The following is a 20653-nucleotide window of genomic DNA, read 5'->3' as shown; positions in this document are numbered from 1 at the left end:
ATAATGTGTATAAAATGGACTTTCATACACTATTTCCTTAAGGAGTCAGTTTCTTATCAAAAAATATATTTTTATGATAAAAATCATTATTTATGTCTAGCAAAACATTTCTATTTTACTCTTAGTAAAAAGTCTTTTTCCCCTGAAAGATGAATGTATACTAGAGTGCAAAAACATAATTTTATCTTTATAGGAATTTCTCATGAACAGTCTTTGAAAATGTCTCTCTCAAGGTACAGATTCCCTCATTCTGTCTGCATTGTTTGTATTTATCTCTCACCGATAATATCTGGTTTTCTGCAAAGCCAAGGTTTTCTGCAAAGTCAAATTGCAGCGTTTTTAATTAAATGCAAAATCCTTAGTGATGGACATCTTCAGCAGGCTGGATGTAGCTTGAAATAAAAATTGATTAATTTTGTTTCAATAAGAAGGTAATGAAGGTTCCAACTGAACCCACCTGCTTATCTGGCCCTGCAGTCGCACTCAGAAGCAGCAGTCCTTCTTGCAGACATGCTGTGGTAAAGGTGTGAAATCTTTGCCATAGGGTTGGACCCTGCTGGATAAACCCACAAACAGTAGCAATCCTAAAAACTCTGAACTGTCTGACTTGTTACATACAACTGAAAACTACTGCCCCGTAAAGGCAAACCAGCACTTTGGTTGTGCACTCTCATAGTTAAGGACTTAACCCACAGTGTCTCAGCATTGCAGACTAAAGTCTATGTCAAATTGCATTTCATGATTTCAAGTTTGAAAGATAATTAAACATATGTAAATACAATACTGCAAAATATATAACTGTTTCATATAGCAGCTCCTACTCTTATTTACTTTATTGCAATATTAATTATAATAATATACTGTACTGGTCTCATTTGGTAAAATGGCTGGGAGACCTTTCTCACTGAAATGTCTCCAGTAGTACTTGAATTTTATAGCTCTCATGTTCACAGTAGTTTTACTTGTCATGTGTTCTTCATATCTTAGGCTAACAAGTTTGGTAATACTCAAGGAATGTACAGCTAAATGCTAGGGATCTAAAACACTTATTTAAGTTACAAAGACTTTACTCAGGGCAGCTAAATTAGCTCCTGAACAGAGATTGTATCACTATATTCCTGGCTTTTTGTCTGAGTCCTGCTTATTTCATGTGAGTTTATTCAGCAAGTAAAGTAAAATCTTTTTAGAGGGCCTGCCAGCTGCTCTGTATCTTTAGGTCCCAGGAAAAGAAAATAGAGATGTCCAGGTACATCTGCAAGTGGAAAAGCATATACAAAGTCCATCTGGACCTTGTATTGACAGATTATTGACAAAGTACTCATGCATCTAGACCATAAGCAACCCTAATATTGAGAGATCACTCTTCAGAGTGAAAAAGAGGCCTGAGACCATGAATGAAAGTAAAATTCAAGACCTTTTTTATCTGTGCTGCTTTATCACTAGCTATATTTTCAGAGAACAACCTTGCAAATAATGAGCAGTAGTTTCTTGCCCAAGCAGGTTTATGACATGAAGATTATTGACATTTCTATGGAAATCATTAGTAACATTAAATCTGGAAATTACTGGTTTGTGTAAGGAGGGTAAATAGTAATACATGTTGAAAAACTAGCTGATCTAATCTAACTGGTTAATTCACAAACCAATACCTGTTTCATTAATGCCTATTTCTTCCCTTTTTATTGCTCAAATATGAATTCACACATATTCACACAAAAAATCTCAATTACAATTATCCTCCTGGGATGTGTTGAAGTAAATGGAAAGTGGCTCCTTTTTCCAAATACCCAGCATCCTTGAGAGAGGCAGAATTAAATGGAGGGCATGGAGCAGTACTATGGAAAGCAATAATATGCATGTATTTATACCTGAAAGCATCTGTTAATTCAGATGTTCAATTGAAATTTGAAGAGAGATTAATAATTAAATAATAAGACTTCTGACATGAGTGTGGGCCAGTGGTGTAATATATCATCATAGCTGATCTTCTGAAGCTTCAGCCATTCTCATTCATATTCATCCAGTGCTAACCAGACAAATAATAGCATTATCACCTGCTTCAGTAATCAAACAATGGAAAACCAGTATCTGGAATTTTGACTGGAATAGAAAGTAGTTTATTATTGTGTTTATTAGCTGGAATATTAAGGACTCAGCTTGATGACATCATGAGTGATATTCTAATAAATTTCTGAAACTAGAATGAGCTGTTCCAGTCTCTCACTGACTTACTCTATCACCTATATCATCATCATAGAATCATAGCATGGCCTGGGTTGGAAGAGACCTTAAAGATATTCTAGTTCCAACATCCCTGCAGTGGCAGGGACACTTTCCACTAGACTAGGTGCTCAGAACCCCATTCAGCCTGGCCTTGAACACTTCCAGGGATGGAGCATCCACAGCTTCTCTGGGCAACCTGTTCCAGTCCTTCATCACCCTCACAGTATCTAATATCTATCTAATAACTAATATCTAATCTAAACCTACTGGGTCTCAGTTTGAAGCCATTCCTCCTTGCCCAGTTACTATATGCCCTTGCATGAAGTCCCTCTCCATCTTTCATGTACCTCCCTTCAGGTACTGGAAAGCAGCAATTAGGTGACCCCAAAGCCTTCTCTTATGAATCTTTTGATCTTCTTATTAAGAGAATCTTACCTGCTCTTATATCATATGACTTTTTTTGTATTGTAATGCTGCATTGCACAGAATTTGACTGTCATTCTAGCTAAAATATAGTAATAGTTCTTGGATGTTAGTTATTATATTTCTGGGAATGTACTAGGGGATTATTAGGCGCATATGTTAATTGTGTCTGTATTGATTAGCTTCATTTACTGGGTTTTCCTGTGATTTAAATTGATAGACTTCTAGTAGACAGGGCTGCATTTTCAGGAGGGGGTGTAGCTGTGTAGAATAATTTTGAAGACAGGTAAGTCACACATGAAGCAATATATGAAAACTAAACCTATGCCTGAAGTGAGGCAGACACCAAATTAGTGTTTCACCTCTCTGTCTGATCTCCCATGAGTTCACTGTTACTATAATAAACATATAATAACAACATTTGAGTATGACTGGATATGATAAATTTAGAGCTTGAAAATAAATTTACCATTTGCATGCTCTGTCTTCTGAAACCTGACACACCATGCCCAGAGAAACAAAACAGAGGTAGCAAGAATCAAAGTGCTTGGGTTCTTCCTTCAGCACTGACAGCACTGTAACATTGATAGACCTTAAAATCTTCAACTTTTCCAACGGCTTCAAGAGAGCATTGAAACATGTCTTTCCTGTCTATCCTCTGCAGGGAATTACTGGAACGCAGCTTCTTTTATTACTTCATCATCTTACCTCCACTTCTCCACCTTCCAAGGGGAAACTAGTGCAGACATCTCTTTCTACTTCAAGACATCAGCCTCAGATGGGGTGTTTCTTGAGAATCTGGGGAACACTGACTTCATCAAACTGGAGCTGAAATGTAAGTATAGGCTTTTTATTACTATTCTCGGCAGTTGAAGTATTATATTGAATACTAGGTTTCAAAAAATGTGTACCTTTTAGTAAAATGTGTAAGCTCTCTTAATCCTGGAAAAACTCCTGTATCAAGCTGGTTGTCATGTTTTCAAGTTGCCTTTTGTGAAAGGAGTGCTTGAAGTATATTTGAATTGTTAATTGAGGGGAAAATACAAGGAAGAATAAAACTGGTAACATCAATTACAAAAATGACACTGACCTGAAAAGGGTTTTCAAAATTGCATGTCAGAATTATTTCTAAAAACATTACATCTTCAGCTCTGTGTGCTTTTCTATTTTATTTCAAGGTTGCTTTGGAAACAGGCGAAAAAAGGAAAAAAGAGACACTATCCTAATCAGCACAGTCAAGGAGCCAAAGAGCCAAAAACTTTCATATTTTATGTAAAAGCTATAAAAAAACCCTCATAAAATAAATCTTTATTAGCATTATCGGTTAATAAAATTGCTGATCTGAAAAAGAGCATATAATGACACCAAGAGGCAAGTCAATTTTATTATTCAAACCATTTTGAATGGCCCAGGAGCAAACTTTCCAAGGAAGGTGCTGAAATCTTCAGCCACAGCTGAATTCTGCATAGTGAAGTTGAAGCAGTTGAATTAGGGGGAAACATGTTTTATGTGTTCTTTGTTCTCCCTTGACACTGCCATAAACAGGAGCAGGGAGAGGCCATCTATGCTATGTGTGATTGTTATTACAGCCTCTAGGAGCACACATTACAGCCTCCCTGCACTCCAGCACTGGGGCACTGGGAAAAGCATGTGCTCTTCCTTTTGCTGCAGGTGCTATTCATGGATGCCAAGGATATAGACCTAAATGTTGATGCACAAAAGTCAGTGAGTCATTAACGTTGATAGAGAAGCAAAGTAGTTGGCTTGTGGACCCTCGACAAGCTATATTTTTATGCAGATTCAATGTGGTTTTCATACACACATCTAATTTGTAAAGAAAACAGCCATTTTCAACAGTTCCCAAATTTTGAACACACAAATCAGAATGTAGAAATTTAGAAACTACCAAAAAGCTCCTTTAAAATGCAATTAAATTTTTCTCTCCAGGTAATAATAAAATGTCAAGTTCCATTTGAGTGACTTTTTTTCTTTTTACAATGAATTTAGTTTGCATTTAGTTCATGTTGCTTAATCCAATTTCTCTAATCTCCAACTTGTGTGACTCAAAATAGCTCCTATTGGGTCACAGAGAATAGTCTTATTTGTGTTTCCCAGGGGCAAAGCTTTTTAGTAATAAAGTGGCAACTATTTCTAATTTCCATTTGAATTTAAGTTAGGTGGGCATCTTTAGAGCTTCTTGCTTTTCTACTTTATGGGAAATGTTCTCAGCCACAACAATCAGACCAACCATGCTGCTGGACACTTAGCTAAAAAGTGACACTATCAGTATATAAAGGTGACTTGACAGAAACTAAAATTATTTTGAGCCTAGTTCAGGGTAAATAATAATCAAGTTGCAGTGGCTCGCTGAATAGATGTACCAGTTCAATAAAGTGTCAGTGTACTCAAAGTATCATTAAACAGAACTTTAATTTTAAACCTATGCTTGAGATCCACTGACTTTGCTGAGACTTGGTATATGCATAAATTTAACCTCTGCCTCATCTTCCTGAATCTAAACTTTAGATTATAAATTCTTGACTGAAGAAGTTGAAATATCATCTGTAAGAAAATATGAAAAACAACTGTAAGAACTATGCAGACTGTATTTGCTAAAAAATACAAAGCAGTTCATTTGATATAGTTGCATTCACTCTACATTTTTTCTCTGGAAGCTATCACTTGAAATTTTCAGAGCCCCAGGAAAAGGCTTTTCTGTAACTTAACTGTTCTACAGGTCACAGCTGAAAAGTGCTGAATACTGTGGGTTCAGTAAAAAGAGAAACTCACCCTCTCTTCTGAATTCCACATTTATTAATGAATGATTTTCTTTACATATATTTTTGGTTTCTTTTGTTCTAGTTTATGGTTTTCTGCATGTATGGTTTTCTGTAATTCATTTCAATTAAGAGTAAATTTTCAGAATTTCAGAAGTACCTTACACGGCTCTATAGTTGACTCTACTGCTTCTTAAGCCTGATTCCTTTTTATAGAAGTCCTGCAAAATTAATATATGAATTTGTTACTTAATAGGAACATAAATTTAGGTTGGTAAGGTAGTTACAGAATTATCCCCAAATTCTGAAGAAGCTTTCCTTCTGCAAGCTTTTGAGCTACCTATCACATTCTCTAATAGAACAGCTATTTTGTATTAAAGGTTTGTTACATAATGAGCATCACCAGGTATTTACTGAAAGCTGTTGTGCTTCACCCAGTGGATTGCTTTAGTTTGCCTTCTCATACAGGTACAATTCTCTCTCTTTGGAGCAGGATGACTTCCTACAAAACCGGTTCTTGATTTCTTTACTTTTTACCCTTCCAAAAGGAAAATGTTAAAATCAGCATCCTCCATGTACAAATTTTATTTTCTTTTTCCCTTATGTGTAAAGTACCTGTATGTACCTGTAATACATGGTTAATGATGTATAAACTTAGCTGTATAGACCAGAAACCAAAAGGTTTTACGGTATCCAGTATTTTAGTCAGCTTGCTGAACTTGGTGAGTTCATTAGGGAAACAAATCATCCAGTCCATTAAAATTCTTAGCTTCCAGTCTTTGGAAAAGAGTTTGCATGTTTTATTCTGAGCACAGAAGTTGTTACTAGGATCACTCATTAAATTATTTTAGTGCATGATGTCATTGAGTCTAATAATTCTTAAGTCTTATATTGTCTTAGGGTCTAATAATTGCACAAATTTTCTAACTGTCCAGGTTCATATGAAAATGAGGTGACATTTGTAGTATCTTGAAGAGTAACTTCATGTGCCTTCAGCAAAACCTCAGGCTGCCATCTCTCAGGAGGGAGCAAATAGACGAAGGAAGGGAAGATCATGTTTCTTTGATTTCAGAAACAGCTTTTCCGAACAGCTGACAAGGAACAGTCTCAAGAAAAAAAACAGGGATAAAATGCTACTCTGAATGTGGCTGAAGACTATAGCTATTTGATTTATCAAGCAACTCCTCTGTCAGGCTTGTAGTTGTCATCATGCATGGAGCAGCTGACAGAGATGTAGAATCACCTGAAGCCTCCGTTTTTACATACACCAGTAAATCTACAGAACCCCATTATTTTCATTGCTGGCTGGTCAGCTGACAATGGCTAGGGTTCCTTAGAAAGGTGGTAGTTGAATAAGGCATTAATTTTTCTGTATGGTAGGGCTCCATTTTCTGATCAAAATTCCCAGATTTTTTTTTTAATTAAAACTGGTTTTTAGAATGAGAAAAAGTGGATGCATCCTCTTTCGAGCTTTCCTATATGGTTTTGCACAATTATGAAGTATGGACTGAAGATTTTAGAGTTATGACTATGAAAATGTAGCTACTTCGTACCTGAGATTCTTGTTAAACAGATCACATTTGAATTTTCTGTTCAAGAGATATCCCAAGTTTTGGAAAAGATGGATTCCTGAAAGCAAAATTTGAAGGGGGCATATTTGTGGTAATTTGGGTAGAAGCATCTACCATCACTGTTTCTGGAAAACTCTCTTAATGACACATATAATTCTAATGAAAAAGACATTCTACTCACTTCTCTAGCTCCTCTCATCCCAGTACCTCCAAGCAATCCACAGACACTAATGAATTATGTCTCACTGTTACTGTTCTGAAGTAAGTTAACAGCAAGTCACTTTTGCAAAAGAAAAAAAAATGAAGCTTAGAGATAAAGGTCAGCTTGTTTTTGATTCTGGCATTAACATGTAAGAAAGGAAAGATATCTCTTACTATTTTTTGAAAAAGCTAGAAACATTTATAACCACTGCATTCAGGGATGTCACTTGACTGAATAACCCCTAAGAGTGCCCTAAAAGTCTCCCCAAGGAGTGATCACTGAACTTGGCAACTCTGAAAGGGATAATGTGGAATACCTTGCTAATGAGAGTAGTGGCATGGCTTCGGGATGGGTGTACTTATTCTGCAGGCTGGGGTTACTCACTGCACTCTTAACATCTGACATTTGCACATGGAAGAATCCCGTGCTGCTTCTGGTGCTCAGCTGTTTCTACACTACTTAGTTGAGTCATAAGTAACACCTCCAAAATCAGACAAGAAACAGTGACAGACTAGGGACCATTATTCCCATGGCCCCTTGGTTCTGCCCAGAGAGTATTCATTGCTCCAGGCTGAATGCTCTAACATGACTGATTAATATATTTTCTTGCAAATTTTAATAACTGCATCATGTCTTTCTCCAGAGGCATCCTAAAACATAATTCTACCATATCAATGGGTTACCCACATGATGCTCAAGGTCCCATATGTTAAATACAGCTCATGTTTTTCCCCACTTCGTTTTTCACCTCAGTAGGGAAGCCAGAGTGACCTTCATTGTTTCTTTTAATTGAGTTGTTATTTTGTTTTCCTAGCAGAAGATCACTTCTCTGTAAAACACCCCCTAGGAAAGCATGTTGCATTAGCCACATGTCAAAGAATGCATAGGATACTGAGGAATCTCTTCATCCCAGAGGCCCACAAGAAGTTATTAAATTAAATGGAAAAACATTACAATTCTTTAGAGAAATTTATGACCCAAATATTTTTACAACAAACTCCCATCCTATTCCAGGACAATATGAAAGTGTCAAACAAACAAAAAGAAAACCTGGTGTAAAAAATTGCAACCACCATTCTTTGAAAGACAAGATTCTGTTTCAGATGAGGCAGCTGATGCAGGAATGCCTAATATTCAAGCAAACCAATTTATGACATTTGAGAAGATTAGTTCCACCTCTGTTTTGTTCTGAATTAGCAGATGGGGATAAGTACCCAGTCTGGCATGTAGAAGCAATCCAAAGGCAGCAAATAAACAATCCAGCTGGGGAAAAGTTTCAAACTCACCAGTGGAAAATCTTAGTCACAGAGCTGTGGGGAAATGAAGGCCATCAATACCTCTTCTGTATCCGGCGTGGACTTTGGCAGTCTATAGTTACAGGTTGCTTAACTTTGGCGTCCCTCACTGTCAATATGGCATTCATGACCCTTCACTATGCAGTGCATCCCTTCAGCATTACCCTTCTCCTTTCAAGGGTGATTGGACACCTTTCTCACTGCCGTAAATGCCACTTTAAAAGTCATTTTATGTGCAGTGTCTTATAAATTGGCTCACACAAAGTTCAAGGTGGGAACCAGTTAGTATTCAAAGAGCATAGTTGTCCCTGACTTTGCACTAAAAACATACAACATGCAACAAGGCAAACCACTGCTGGCACTACCACCCAGTAGTTCATCTCAGGTCTTTGTCCTTATTTCCAGTATACTTCCTGTAACATGCTGACAACTGCAGAAGTTTTGTTACCTTCTTCATGTGTGCTAATCATGTCTATGCAGAAAGTAAATATTTACTATGTTGCACAAAAGCGTGAGATGCTATAGGCATATGACAGAAACAAACCTTCTGGGTCCTTGAGTTTAGATCCTCACAGTCACAGACAACCAAAATGCATAATCTATGTCTAGCTCCCTAAATTTACGTAACACTCTATTGAAAATACTTTGAATCTATGCCAGCAGGACAACTGTTTCAGGCTCACATCTTTGTGTTTTAGAAGTCTAATTCCTAACAGTTTGATTTGCATCTTTTCTTCACGGCCATGCATTTTGTATCAGTATTGCTTTTTGGCTGAACTAATTGTTTTCAGTTCTTAGCATTTACTCTCCCTTTTTATGCTTATAGTGCAATCATATCTTCTCTCAGCTTTAAATTGCTACATCAAGCAAGATGAACTCACATAATCTCTTCTCACATTTTCTCTTGTTCTGTTCTCTGGTTATGCTAATAAGGTTCTTCCTACCCATTGCACCTTGAATTCTTTCTTAAACGCAGGTAATCCAAACTATTCACATTAATTCTGATAATGGTTTACCAGTGCCCTCTACAATGGCACTAATTCTTGTGCTGCCCATTTGTCAGGAATTTTTGGCTATTACACTGAGATGTTGTTTTTATGTATTATTTTCTGACCTCTCCAGCCTTGTATTACTGGCCAAAAAAAATTAATAGACATATGCTGACTTCCTGTGCAAAGGTATTTACTATAATACCAAATATGACTTGACCTAAAACGAATTAGAGGTCCTCTAATTTTCTGATGACCTATACTTCACCCATCTCATCAACAATCTCTGCAATTCTGTTTTCCATCTGCTTTTTGGAATAAAATCAAATATGCAAAATATATAGCAATTCTTTTGTTCCAAAAATCAGAGGGTTTTTTTTAATCAAAGAAGAATATCCATTGTGTTGACTTTGGTATAATGGGTATATTATATGCTTTCATATTATTTGTGTCTGCCTCACATTAAACAATGATCAAGACTGCTGATTTTATGGGCAGTCTTACTTTTATCAACTGCAGGGTAAAATCTTGTAACTTAGCCACTAAAGATATGGTAATTCCATTTGTCTACATATTCATTTTAATTCCCTGTAATTTGAAGTAAAAACTCACCAAAAAAATCTCATAATGATATACCCTTATGCAGGCTGATGTGTACCAAAGCCAATCACAAACATCTCAGCTCCCCCATCTCTGGAATACATTCGTTATGAGAGCATCCATACAGTTCCTCCTGCAATTTCCACCTGGTTCTCCTCTTGGGACAAACCTCTTTACCCATCAGAGAGAACATAAAGGAGGGGTCGGGGAGGACGCACATGAAGACCTGATAGTCTTTGGTCACTGTCACTCTTACCTTCAGTCCCAATCATCAACATCATGCCATAACTTGAAATGCCATGACTGAGGAAATATGAAAGGGTCCAACCAAGCTTCATTGCTTCCTGAGGCTATTTCACCTGAATCCAACAGGTCTTCTGGGCCTAAATTATTTAGACATTTTTGAGAATCATTCTTCTAAGTGGATAAATAGAATCTTAGTATTCTGAAAACTACTTTTTTCTGTAAGTTGAACCTTTCAGATAAAGTGTTAGCAATTGTTCTGTTAGTATATTGAAAGTCTAAATTAGTCTTTATTGGTTTTACCAAGGCAATTCAGTTTTAAAGTAGGAAAAGGTTTTCTGTGACTAGACGATTATATAAAAATGAAAGTGGAAGTGTTTTTAAAATGGTGCTAAACATATTTATGCAGCTGGTTAATTTAAATTATGTCAAGAGACTGTTTCAAGTAAATATAATTATTTTCTCCCCAGATATTTGTAGGTAGAGGTTGAATGTTCATGTAGAGTTTTGGCCACAGATTTTCCTAACACTTTGCAGCATTTCTTTATGGTTTAAATGGTAGTTTAAAAAAATCAGTTTAAATCATGATGAAAATTAATTTGTTTTTAAATCATGTTCAGTTCTGGCTGTGCCTTTCTATCTTGCCTTGCTACAGTTGTTCTAAGGAAAATGAATATTTCTGCTCACAACATTTCATTTAGAAACTTTGAACACATATAATTTCTTACATTTTAAAAGGAAAGAAACTTCATGTAAAATTTTGTTTAAAAGTTAATAAAACGGTAATCTATTTTTTAAGAGCATGAATGTAGTTGCTATCACAAGGCTGCCACAACACTATCTGCATAATTTAGACTTTTTATACCCTCTTGATATAAATGTCTTTACTTTGCTTTTAAAATAGAGCTTTTTGTCTCAAATCATGCACTACAGACAGCTCTCTACTAGTACGAAATCTTAGAAAGAAATGATTTATAAACACATAAATCCTCTCACTCACCCTTTTATGATTTCCACTGCTACAGCAGGAATTAGCAACAGCAGGTCTCATGTTGGCTTTACATTTCACAAGACTCATGAATACTCAAGCAAAATAGTTCACAAAAGGTGGCTAACCAGGCAGCTCCCTCACTCACGTACTGCATCAAGTGTTCTACCTCTAATTACCATAAAGTCTGAGAGCATATTTTTACCTCCAACAGGTCAGTTCTGTTTCCCACTCTTGTACAACTCCATGATACTTCTGGTTTGTATTTTTAGTAGATACTTCCTGCTGCTGTAAACAAACAATACCAAAGATATATTCTTCCATCTTGGGAAATCTTCTCTGGATTTTGGCAACTATAAATTATTGCAAGTATATTTTCCAGAGCAGAAAATCTTTGACTCAAAATTTTGATAAAAGTTTGAGTTATCTAGGACACAGTTCGCTGGGTCCATCTACCCCACCCTCTCACACACACCCTTTTTTTTCTACAGAGTAACTACACTAAAAACAAAATTGAGTTATATCTTTGGATGGCCTTTTTTTATTGTGGTAGTAAAGTGCATAGTTCAAGAGAGTCCTTACCCTGATGGTGATCCTGGACAGCCACAGAGAAATAAATAGCCATGAAAAATTGCTTATAAAGGAGGCATTACAAATGACAAAACCTTACACAGCCAGACAGAAAAATCAATAAATTTATATCATCATGAGACCCTCTTCTGATGTAAAAGTAGCTGCCACCCAGGCACCTAAACACTTTCACAAATCTTAATCCACAGCAGAACCTTCAGTTAATAAACAAATTACAGAATAAGAAAAGCACCACTGAAGAGGACAAAAAGGACACAGGGAATGTGCTTTCATAAAAGCACATCACAGAAGAGTAACAGTCTGGATGTCTAGTTTTCAAACCTGCACCAGGCTTTTACCACTTTTAATATGATGCACAATTTACAGTTTTGTCTGATTTTTATTATATTCACATGTGACATATTTGAGAGGGGTGTTGATATCCTTGTGTCTGTTTGTAAGCATTTAAACACATTGCTCAGCAGCTTCAGAACTGTGCCAAATTCATAACAATTTTTCATAGTAAAATAAGCCACTCTCTCCTCTCCAAAAACCTCTCTGATGCTTTACCATGCTCAGACAAAATCTAATTTCATGAACATTACCACCTGCTTTTATTTTGCCTTTCAAAAAAAAAATAGCTATCACTTACACAAAAACCTTTATATGCTACATGGGAGAGCTCTGTTCTGATGTCTCAGCTTCCCCCTTTTTGTGCTGCCTTCTGTTGTACGAGAGCAATTCAATTTCATGGTAAAGTGCTGCAGTTAAAAGGATATAATGAAGTATATTATAAACCACCACAGACAGGAGAACATACATCTCCCCTTTTCCACTCAGTGCTCTGACTACAGTTCCCTTTGTGTGAATCATCTGTCACAAAAGGGACCAGGAGATATTGCTGCTATATTTTTTAAGCATTAGTAACTCTCATGAGATGAATCAACAGACCTTCAATGAGTCACAGTTCCTGTCCCTTCCTTCATTCTAGGCAGCTAAGTAGTTATTGGAAGAGAGGTGGCTGGATGGGAGGTAACATCAATCTGAAATTGTATTTATTGCCTTAGAATTAAAGCAAGTAGATTTTTCAAGTCCTGCTCCAACTATCTAATGTTTGACTTTAAACAAGTAGTTTCACATATCTTTTTTTTTTTTTGGTTCCCTTTTTATGCAGGACTGATAATATTTTTTTTTCTTACTTGGCTGAAAATTGTTGCATCAACTAAAATACAACCATAAAAGTATAATGGTTGTTTCCAAGTGTTTATCTACAAGACAGCTGCAGTGCAATTAGCATAACTGAAATAATAAATAATTATAACAAATAATTATTTTCTTAGGGTATATTTGGCCTTTGCATGGTCTTTTATGGAAGAACCTGGAACTTCCATTAACTCTTTTTTTTTGTCCCCCCAAAGCAATCTAATGTACAGTGTAGGAAGACCAATATTTATGTTAGACTGGTTCATTGGCAGTTGAGATTATTTGTAAATTAGATAAAATGACTTAATTATTATCAAAATCAAATCCTTCCTTATCTTTGTCCCTACACAGATGTTACTCATTATGAAAAAGGTGCTGTATTGGGTTCTGGTTTCCCTTCATACTGAGCTCTCATATAGCTATGACTTTCAAAAACATTGCAAGCTGTGTGTGTAAGTGCTTGTCTGACAGTAGAAAGGGAACTGCTGTCATCTGCAAAGTGAGAAAAGCCAAGACCATTTGTTTTGGGCTTTTTTACTACCTTGCACCTGGAGAGTTTTTGGCCAGTTTCAGGTAGCCTGTGTGCAGAGTACTACAGTACTTCTGAGTCAACTTGTACAGTACTTCTGAGTCAACTGGAATATTTAAGATTAAAACCACAGGTGCAGATAATGAATTTCAAGGCTCAGCATGGATACAACAGGCAAAGGCTACTACAGTAGAGAGAGTCTATTCCAACACAGGCAGTAAAAGAACAAAAAAAACAGCTTTCAGTCAGACAGACAGATATATGAAAATATGTTTGAACAGTCATAAAATGAAATTATGAAAGAATTTTAGCATATTTAATTCCCATTAGATTTCAGCAAAGATGTTTTGTTTCTATAAACTGAAACTACAATTTAGGCTTATTATCTGTCCAGTTGTTGAAATTACTGGTCTGGTTCTAAATCTTACTAGAAATAAGATATTAAAGTATCATGAAGGAAGAAGGACAATAATGCACTAAAGTTCACTCCTTTTAAATTTATAGCAAAACAACTTATTTTTGTGCAGTCTTTTCTTACAATGTAACAATATAATCACATGCATAAGAAAGCAGCAGCTATTCCTGAATGAGGTCAACATCTCTCAGTAGATCTAATTCCCTGTTCATTCTCAAAGAAATGTCACTGCAAGTCTACAGCTGCCGGCTGTAGATACTGCACTCAGCAGAGACTGAATCAAGTGCCTTCAGGCTCCAGACCAAATGATGGAGAAAACGAGGATCAAAATTATGAGGAGAGACCCACTTCATTGTAGACTTTCCTTCATTCAGCAAAACATTTTCCTTTATTTTTCATTCTGATATGATTTTTTTTTTTTTGGGTGCGCGGGATACTTTAAAAATTTCAAGATAAAAACAAACTGAAAAGGTTATAGACATTCTGTTCTGTCTGTTTCAGTCGTTCTGAAGAGTTATGTATTCCTAACAAATTGCAAAGGAATTGAATAAATTCTGTTCACCATAAATTAGTTTATTAAATCTTTGGGGGAAAAACACCCTTAAATTACTATATTTATCTTTTCTGAATATTATGTTATAATTTCTTCTTAAACTTTAATTAAAGCCATTCAGCTATACATGTTTTCTTTCCTTTACCTTTTATTTATAAGTTAATTTCCCTTCTCCTTTCTATACCTGTTTCTAGACTTCCTGGGACTGACGGTAAGATGTGTTTAAAAATATTTCCTCCAGGCAGCAAGGATTTCACTGAGAGAAATCAGTAATACTGTTACAGAATGTCAGAAATCACTAACATTTAAAACTAACTTTACAGATATATCTTCAAAATGTCAATGCTAATAGGTGTAGACTTTTTACGGCCCTTTTTGCAGGGAAGTAGTATTTTACCAATATGCATGTAAATCATTCTTCCTACACATCTCCAGTCCCTCAACATCAGAGCAGGGACTGGGAATAAAAGATTTCTCTCATCGCAACTCAACTCAGCTTCAAAATCACCTGAGCAATGTGAACAAATGTACAGCTGTGGGATTGACAAGATGTACCCCATGGTGCTGAGAGAATTTGCTATGTAGTTGCCAAGTTATGCTCTTTGATATTTGAAATACCATGACACTCAGGCAAAGTCCCCAGTGACTGGAAAAAGGTAAAGATAACTCTGGGAACCATTGGTCAGCCTTAACTCTCTGCCTGGTAAGATCATAGAACAGATCCTCCTGGAAGCTATGTCAAGGTATATGCATGACAGAGAGTTGATTAGAGACAGCCAACATGGCTTCACCAGGAGAAAATTGTGCCTGAATAACCATTGGCTAATTCTCCCCAGATTCTGGGGGAACATCTCATTGGGTCCCATAGACTTAAGCACATTCAGGTTCCTCAAATGGTCATGAACCTGATCTCTACTTAGAGTGAGAAGTGCTTTGCTCCCCCAGTCCCCATCCTGCTGTCCATCCACTCAAGAGGTGTGGAAAGAAAGATTGTCATTAAAGACTGAGGCAAAAGAGGTGTTGAGTACCTCAGCCTTCTCCTCATCCCTTGCTACCAGTATTCCACCACTGTTTATCAGGGGTGGGTGCACCTTCTTTCACTTTCCTTTTCTGGTTAACATACCTGTGGAAGCCCTTTCTGTTATTCTTTGCATCCATTGCCAGGCTCAGGTTGTTTCACCTTGGCCTTCCTCACCTACACAGCTATATTTCACCTCTATACTCTTCCCAGATTTCCTGTCCTTGTTTCCACTGCCTGTGCATTTGCTTCTTTCCCTTTAATTTGACCAGCAGTTCCCTACTCAGCCTGGCCCATCTCTTGTTTTCCCTGCCTGATTTATTGTTCCTGAGGATTGCCAGGTCTTCTGCTGTGTGGATGGCTTCCTTAAAGATCTGCCAGCTCTTCTCTGCTCCCCTGTCCTGAGGGTAGTCTCCCTGGGAATCCTATGAAATATCTTGTACAGCTGGAAGTTTATTTTCCTAAAATTTGCCTAACTTCACTCCTTATCTGACCCATATATTGCAGGACTTCATCTTCAGGTTAGCCCCATCCTCCTCAATTCACTGTTGTTCATACTTTTTGGGCTCAAAGCTGCAACGATATCCTTAGTTCTCAGGCTGGAAAACTATTTTTTGTCTAACAAAACTGTGAAGAGAACTTGCTAAGACTTTATATGAAGTTCAGAGTTATATACCAATGCAGTACAGAATCTGGAAAATATGAAAGCTAAAACTTAAAGCATCAATCCCTTCAGCTCAGGCTGTCTCCAACCTTGATGTCCCCAATTCACTCACTTACATTGGTGATCCTCAGGCATGGATGGATTTTTCATTCCCTACAGAATATTAGCTTGTTCTAAAGTTTCAGAGAGACAGTGAGCCTCACTTGTATTGTACCTTGGGGATGGATTTACATGTGAGAAGTGGGTCTTATATAATGTTAAATCAAAGCAGTAGCTTTACTCACCCCTTTTTTCCTTCTTGGCACTTATATAAATGACTGTGTAAGATTCAAAAAGAATGTAAAGTTTCATAATTTTTCTTTATTTTACCTGTAATCTTCAGGCAAATATGGAGCGTGTCTGAGCTGCACAATGAGCCCCTGTGTTAGAGAGATATCTCAGCTGTTTCTCAGAAAGATATAGCATGTCCACATAAATCAGCACTCAGCTATGCTGGGATTGATCCTTGGTGCAGTATAGTCTCTCTATTAAAACTAATTACTGTTGGCACAGCATCATGCTGATGCAGCTGTGCAGCTTCCAGAGCTGCTTCATTTGGCACTTAGCTCAGGGATCACTTGGGCATGCATGTGCACTGTCATTTGGTCAAATGAATGAAGCTTCTACTCATTAGTTCAAACTGGCTTTTCATTTGGGAATTAGATAAATGATGAAGCCATTCATGTGCTTAGTCCCATTATTGTAAATACAGTCATGATTTTGACAAATATCTGATTATTAACAGAGAGCCAAGCTACTCAGTACTTCCTGCATTGCAATCAAGAAACTTGGATCAACAAGTTTTCTCTGTTATGTTGCTTTAGTAGCTTTAATTTTAAGTCATGTCCTTTGAGAAGTGGCCTCCTTAAAGCAGGTCCTGTGTTCCAATATGGCACTTCAGGGTAGCATCTTTAGCCCTTTCCACCTATTTCTGGCAGTCAGGAACAAACTACCAATGTTATTTTCATGTCAGCATTGGCATGGCCTCTCTCAGCCCTGTACAAATGAGGGCACCAGGGAAGGTAATTTAGAGATGACTATGTGAAACTGTCTTTAAACTCAAATATCTAAGTGGGACAGGTATACAAGATACTGCTTTCTTTTCTATCCAGAGTCTATTAAAGGCAGTGGTAAGGATTCAAATAGCTTAATATATTAGACCTGATCTTGATGATTTGATGATCTTAAACATTTGATAGATTTCATATAAAGATGTATAGACTACTAGTTCTAGAAATATCTATCATCTCTCTCTTTTTGTTACATTTTCTTTCATTTTCAGTCATTTCACTGAATTCTGTCTACAGGTTCAGACAGTAAGCCCTTTGTCAGTGGTGTCTCTACAAACAAACTGTCTAAGAAATTTGGCAGATTTTGCCCTTAATGAGCTACAACATTTTCAAACTGTTGTTTCCTCAGAACAAATATCTATCTGGCAGATTCAGTTTACAGTTTACAGCTTATTGTTGTAAGCTATTTTACAGCCAAGTGAGTCAACTCTGATTCTAGATGTAACACGGCATTTATGTTCTAAGAATGGGATTTTGAAAGGATTCTAAAGAAGTTAGATACTTTTTCCTTTGATCTAACTCAGCTAAAACATCAGTCAGTCACATTTGAAGGTTATAAATATACATCGGGGAGGTAAGACAAATAAAGTATGAGGGAGGACATGATACTATGTGTTTCAAAGAAAGGATAATAGGGGAGAAGGAGACAAATAGAGAGATGGGCGTATATTTGCCCCCCCAGTCCACATCCACTGTCCATCCACTCAAGAGGCATTGAAAGAAAGGTTTTTATTAAAGACTGGGGCAAAAGAGTTGAGAGGCAAAATGGTTGAGAGGAGGGTTGTTATCCCTCTTCCTTTTCTTCCCAGTTTATGTGTCTTGAGAACATCTACCTAATGCTTAGCATCTTGTGAGTACCTACCCATCCATTGTTGGCAGCTTCATTATACCTAGAGATCCTGGCCTAAAAAAAATTCATCAACAAAATCAAACTATAAAACAGGGGAGAAAATAGATACTTGAAATGCAAGGAGTTCAAAGAAAAAGAGATCTAGTTGATCACAGATCTTGAATACCAGAAATGTCTATCAGCTCATTTAACTTGACATTGCCCATAGCAAAGGACACAGAATTGTGTGCTGCTTTCCCTGCAGCTGATCCTCATAACTTGCATTTAACTAAAGCATATCAACCAGAAAGCTTTGAAAGGAAGGACACAAGAAATATGGACTTCTACAGACAATGCAATCACAATATCATAGCATGCCAGGTTAGAAGGGGACTCAAGGATCATGTGGTCCAAACTTTCTTAAAAAAGGCAGTCTAGACAAAATGTCCTACCACCCTGTCCACCTGAATCTTAAAAGTGTACAGTGTAGAGGAACCTACCATTTCCCTGGAGATGTTACCCCAGTAGCTGATTTTTCTCATTGTGAAAAACTTCCCTCTTATGTGTCCGCAGGAGTAACTTGTACCCGTTACCCTTCATCTTTTCCATGTGACTTCCTATAAAAAGGATGTCTCCTTCTTCTTTGTAGCCACCCTTTAAATACCAGAATGGTGATAAGATATCCCCCAAGTCTTCTTTCTCAGAGCTAGACAAACACAATTTTCTCAGGCTTTCCTCCAATAGGCTTCCGAGTAATTTGGTCATCTTTGTGGACCTTGTTATATTTGTCTTTGTTGAACTTCACAGGTTCTTGTCCACCCACTCTTCCAGCCCTATCCAGGTCTTCCTGCACAGTGGTTCAACTGTACCCCTCCAATTTTATGGGCAACTGCCTCATAGATTTAAGATGAGGAAATGGTGAGAGCTGAATAAAGCTAAAAACAACACAGAAGAAAGAGTGAGAAGGGAATTTTGTTTGCCAAAGTTGCTCTTCTGTATTCTGAACAGATGGCTGACAGCATCCTGAGACCTTAGAAAATTGAATCAATGAAAGAAATGTGTTCAGATTTAATTATATGTAATTGTGCAAGGCACAGAAAGGGTAAAACTAAGCCACAAACAAACCTGTGTACTGAGTTAATTTATGTAGCGGGAGTACATAAAAATTCCCCTTTGTTGAATTTTATGAAATTTTCATCACAAAACCTTGTACCAACTGAATAAATTAAAACACATGTTAACTTTTTTTCCTTAATAATAATTAGACAGTTTCAGACACTTTTTCAAATGTCTGATCATTATTCTCATTTCTTAGAAGAGATGGTTTGGGTTTTACGGTATTTGGTAGACTAGAAAACAAAGTTGTTATTATTATGAAAACTCACTTCATTACCTAAATTGTGACCAGTACAAACCTCTGGTCATTTTTTTTGCAGCTGATTTCCTACATATTTTTGAAAAACTTCCTGTGCTGATCAGTCATTGGGAATAAATACTCATGTATGTACATGTATGTTAGATATTTTTTCAATTGTCCTATTCAAATGTTTCACAAAATCATACCACTATCACATCAATCAAAGACATATTTGAGTCAAGAGATTGTATCATGCAAGGATTGTATATGTAGACCGAGACTGAAAAGTATAACATACTTCGGGAAAAAAAGCTAAGTAATTACCAGTCTTCTATGTAAGAAGTTACACTGAACTTCTGAACAAATTGGATGCTGTGCTGGCTCTGGCTAAGGTGGAGTTAGTATTCTCCCCAGCATCCCATATGGTGGTGTGTTTTGGATTTGTGCCTAGAAGAGCATTGATACAACACCAGTGTTTTGCCTATTGTTGAGCAATGCTTGCAGAGTGCCAAATCTTTCTCTCTATCCCAGTCAGGAAACTGAGAGTAGCAAAGGCATTGGAAAGGGACAAAGCCAGGACAGTTGATCATTGGCCAAAAGAACAGCACCTTGCTCAGCAGTAAAGCTGGCATAAGGGAAAAAGGAGAGGAGGTAGCACAGTGTGCTCAAAGCCAACGATGAGCTCTTCATTCCCTGAGCCTTGAGATTCGGGGTCGCAAGAGATGTGGGAAGTGCAATTGCCAGTAAAAGTGAGACAGAAATATTGTTGAGTACCTCAGCGTTCTGCCTGTCAGTTGTCATCAGGTAACCTGTCTCAATTTTGGGGACGTGGAATTTCTTCTGTCTTCATTTTCTGACTAATGCGCCTGCGGTCAGATATTCATCCATTTCTGTTAAGACCTGTCATCTTACCTAGAGATGTCCCTGGTGGAAAGTGCTTATTCCATAAACTAAAAATGAAACCAAGAATAAAGAGTCAGAACCAGTAACATAACTTGCATGTGAGACATCCTGTGCAGCCTCTGCCCATCTGTTTCATTTACATGATTCCTGTTCTTTTCAGTCTTTTAGTGTAGCAAATATGTTTCCTTGCCT

At 37.1% G+C, this 20653-nt stretch overlaps 1 protein-coding gene across 1 annotated transcript in view; it reads left to right on the top strand.

The window, feature by feature from the left end:
• Positions 1–20653, top strand: part of CNTNAP2 (contactin associated protein 2) — a 1050597-nt gene that overhangs the window by 944535 nt on the left and 85409 nt on the right. The window contains exon 16 of the mRNA XM_062510213.1: positions 3311–3481. Coding sequence (XP_062366197.1) covers positions 3311–3481 — 171 coding nt within the window. The remainder of the gene's footprint in view (positions 1–3310; positions 3482–20653) is intronic.

The sequence above is a fragment of the Cinclus cinclus genome, chromosome 1 (genome assembly GCF_963662255.1).
Source record: "Cinclus cinclus chromosome 1, bCinCin1.1, whole genome shotgun sequence".
In the NCBI taxonomy this organism is placed as follows: Eukaryota; Metazoa; Chordata; class Aves; order Passeriformes; family Cinclidae; genus Cinclus; species Cinclus cinclus.
This window is presented reverse-complemented; position numbering and strand designations above follow the sequence as displayed.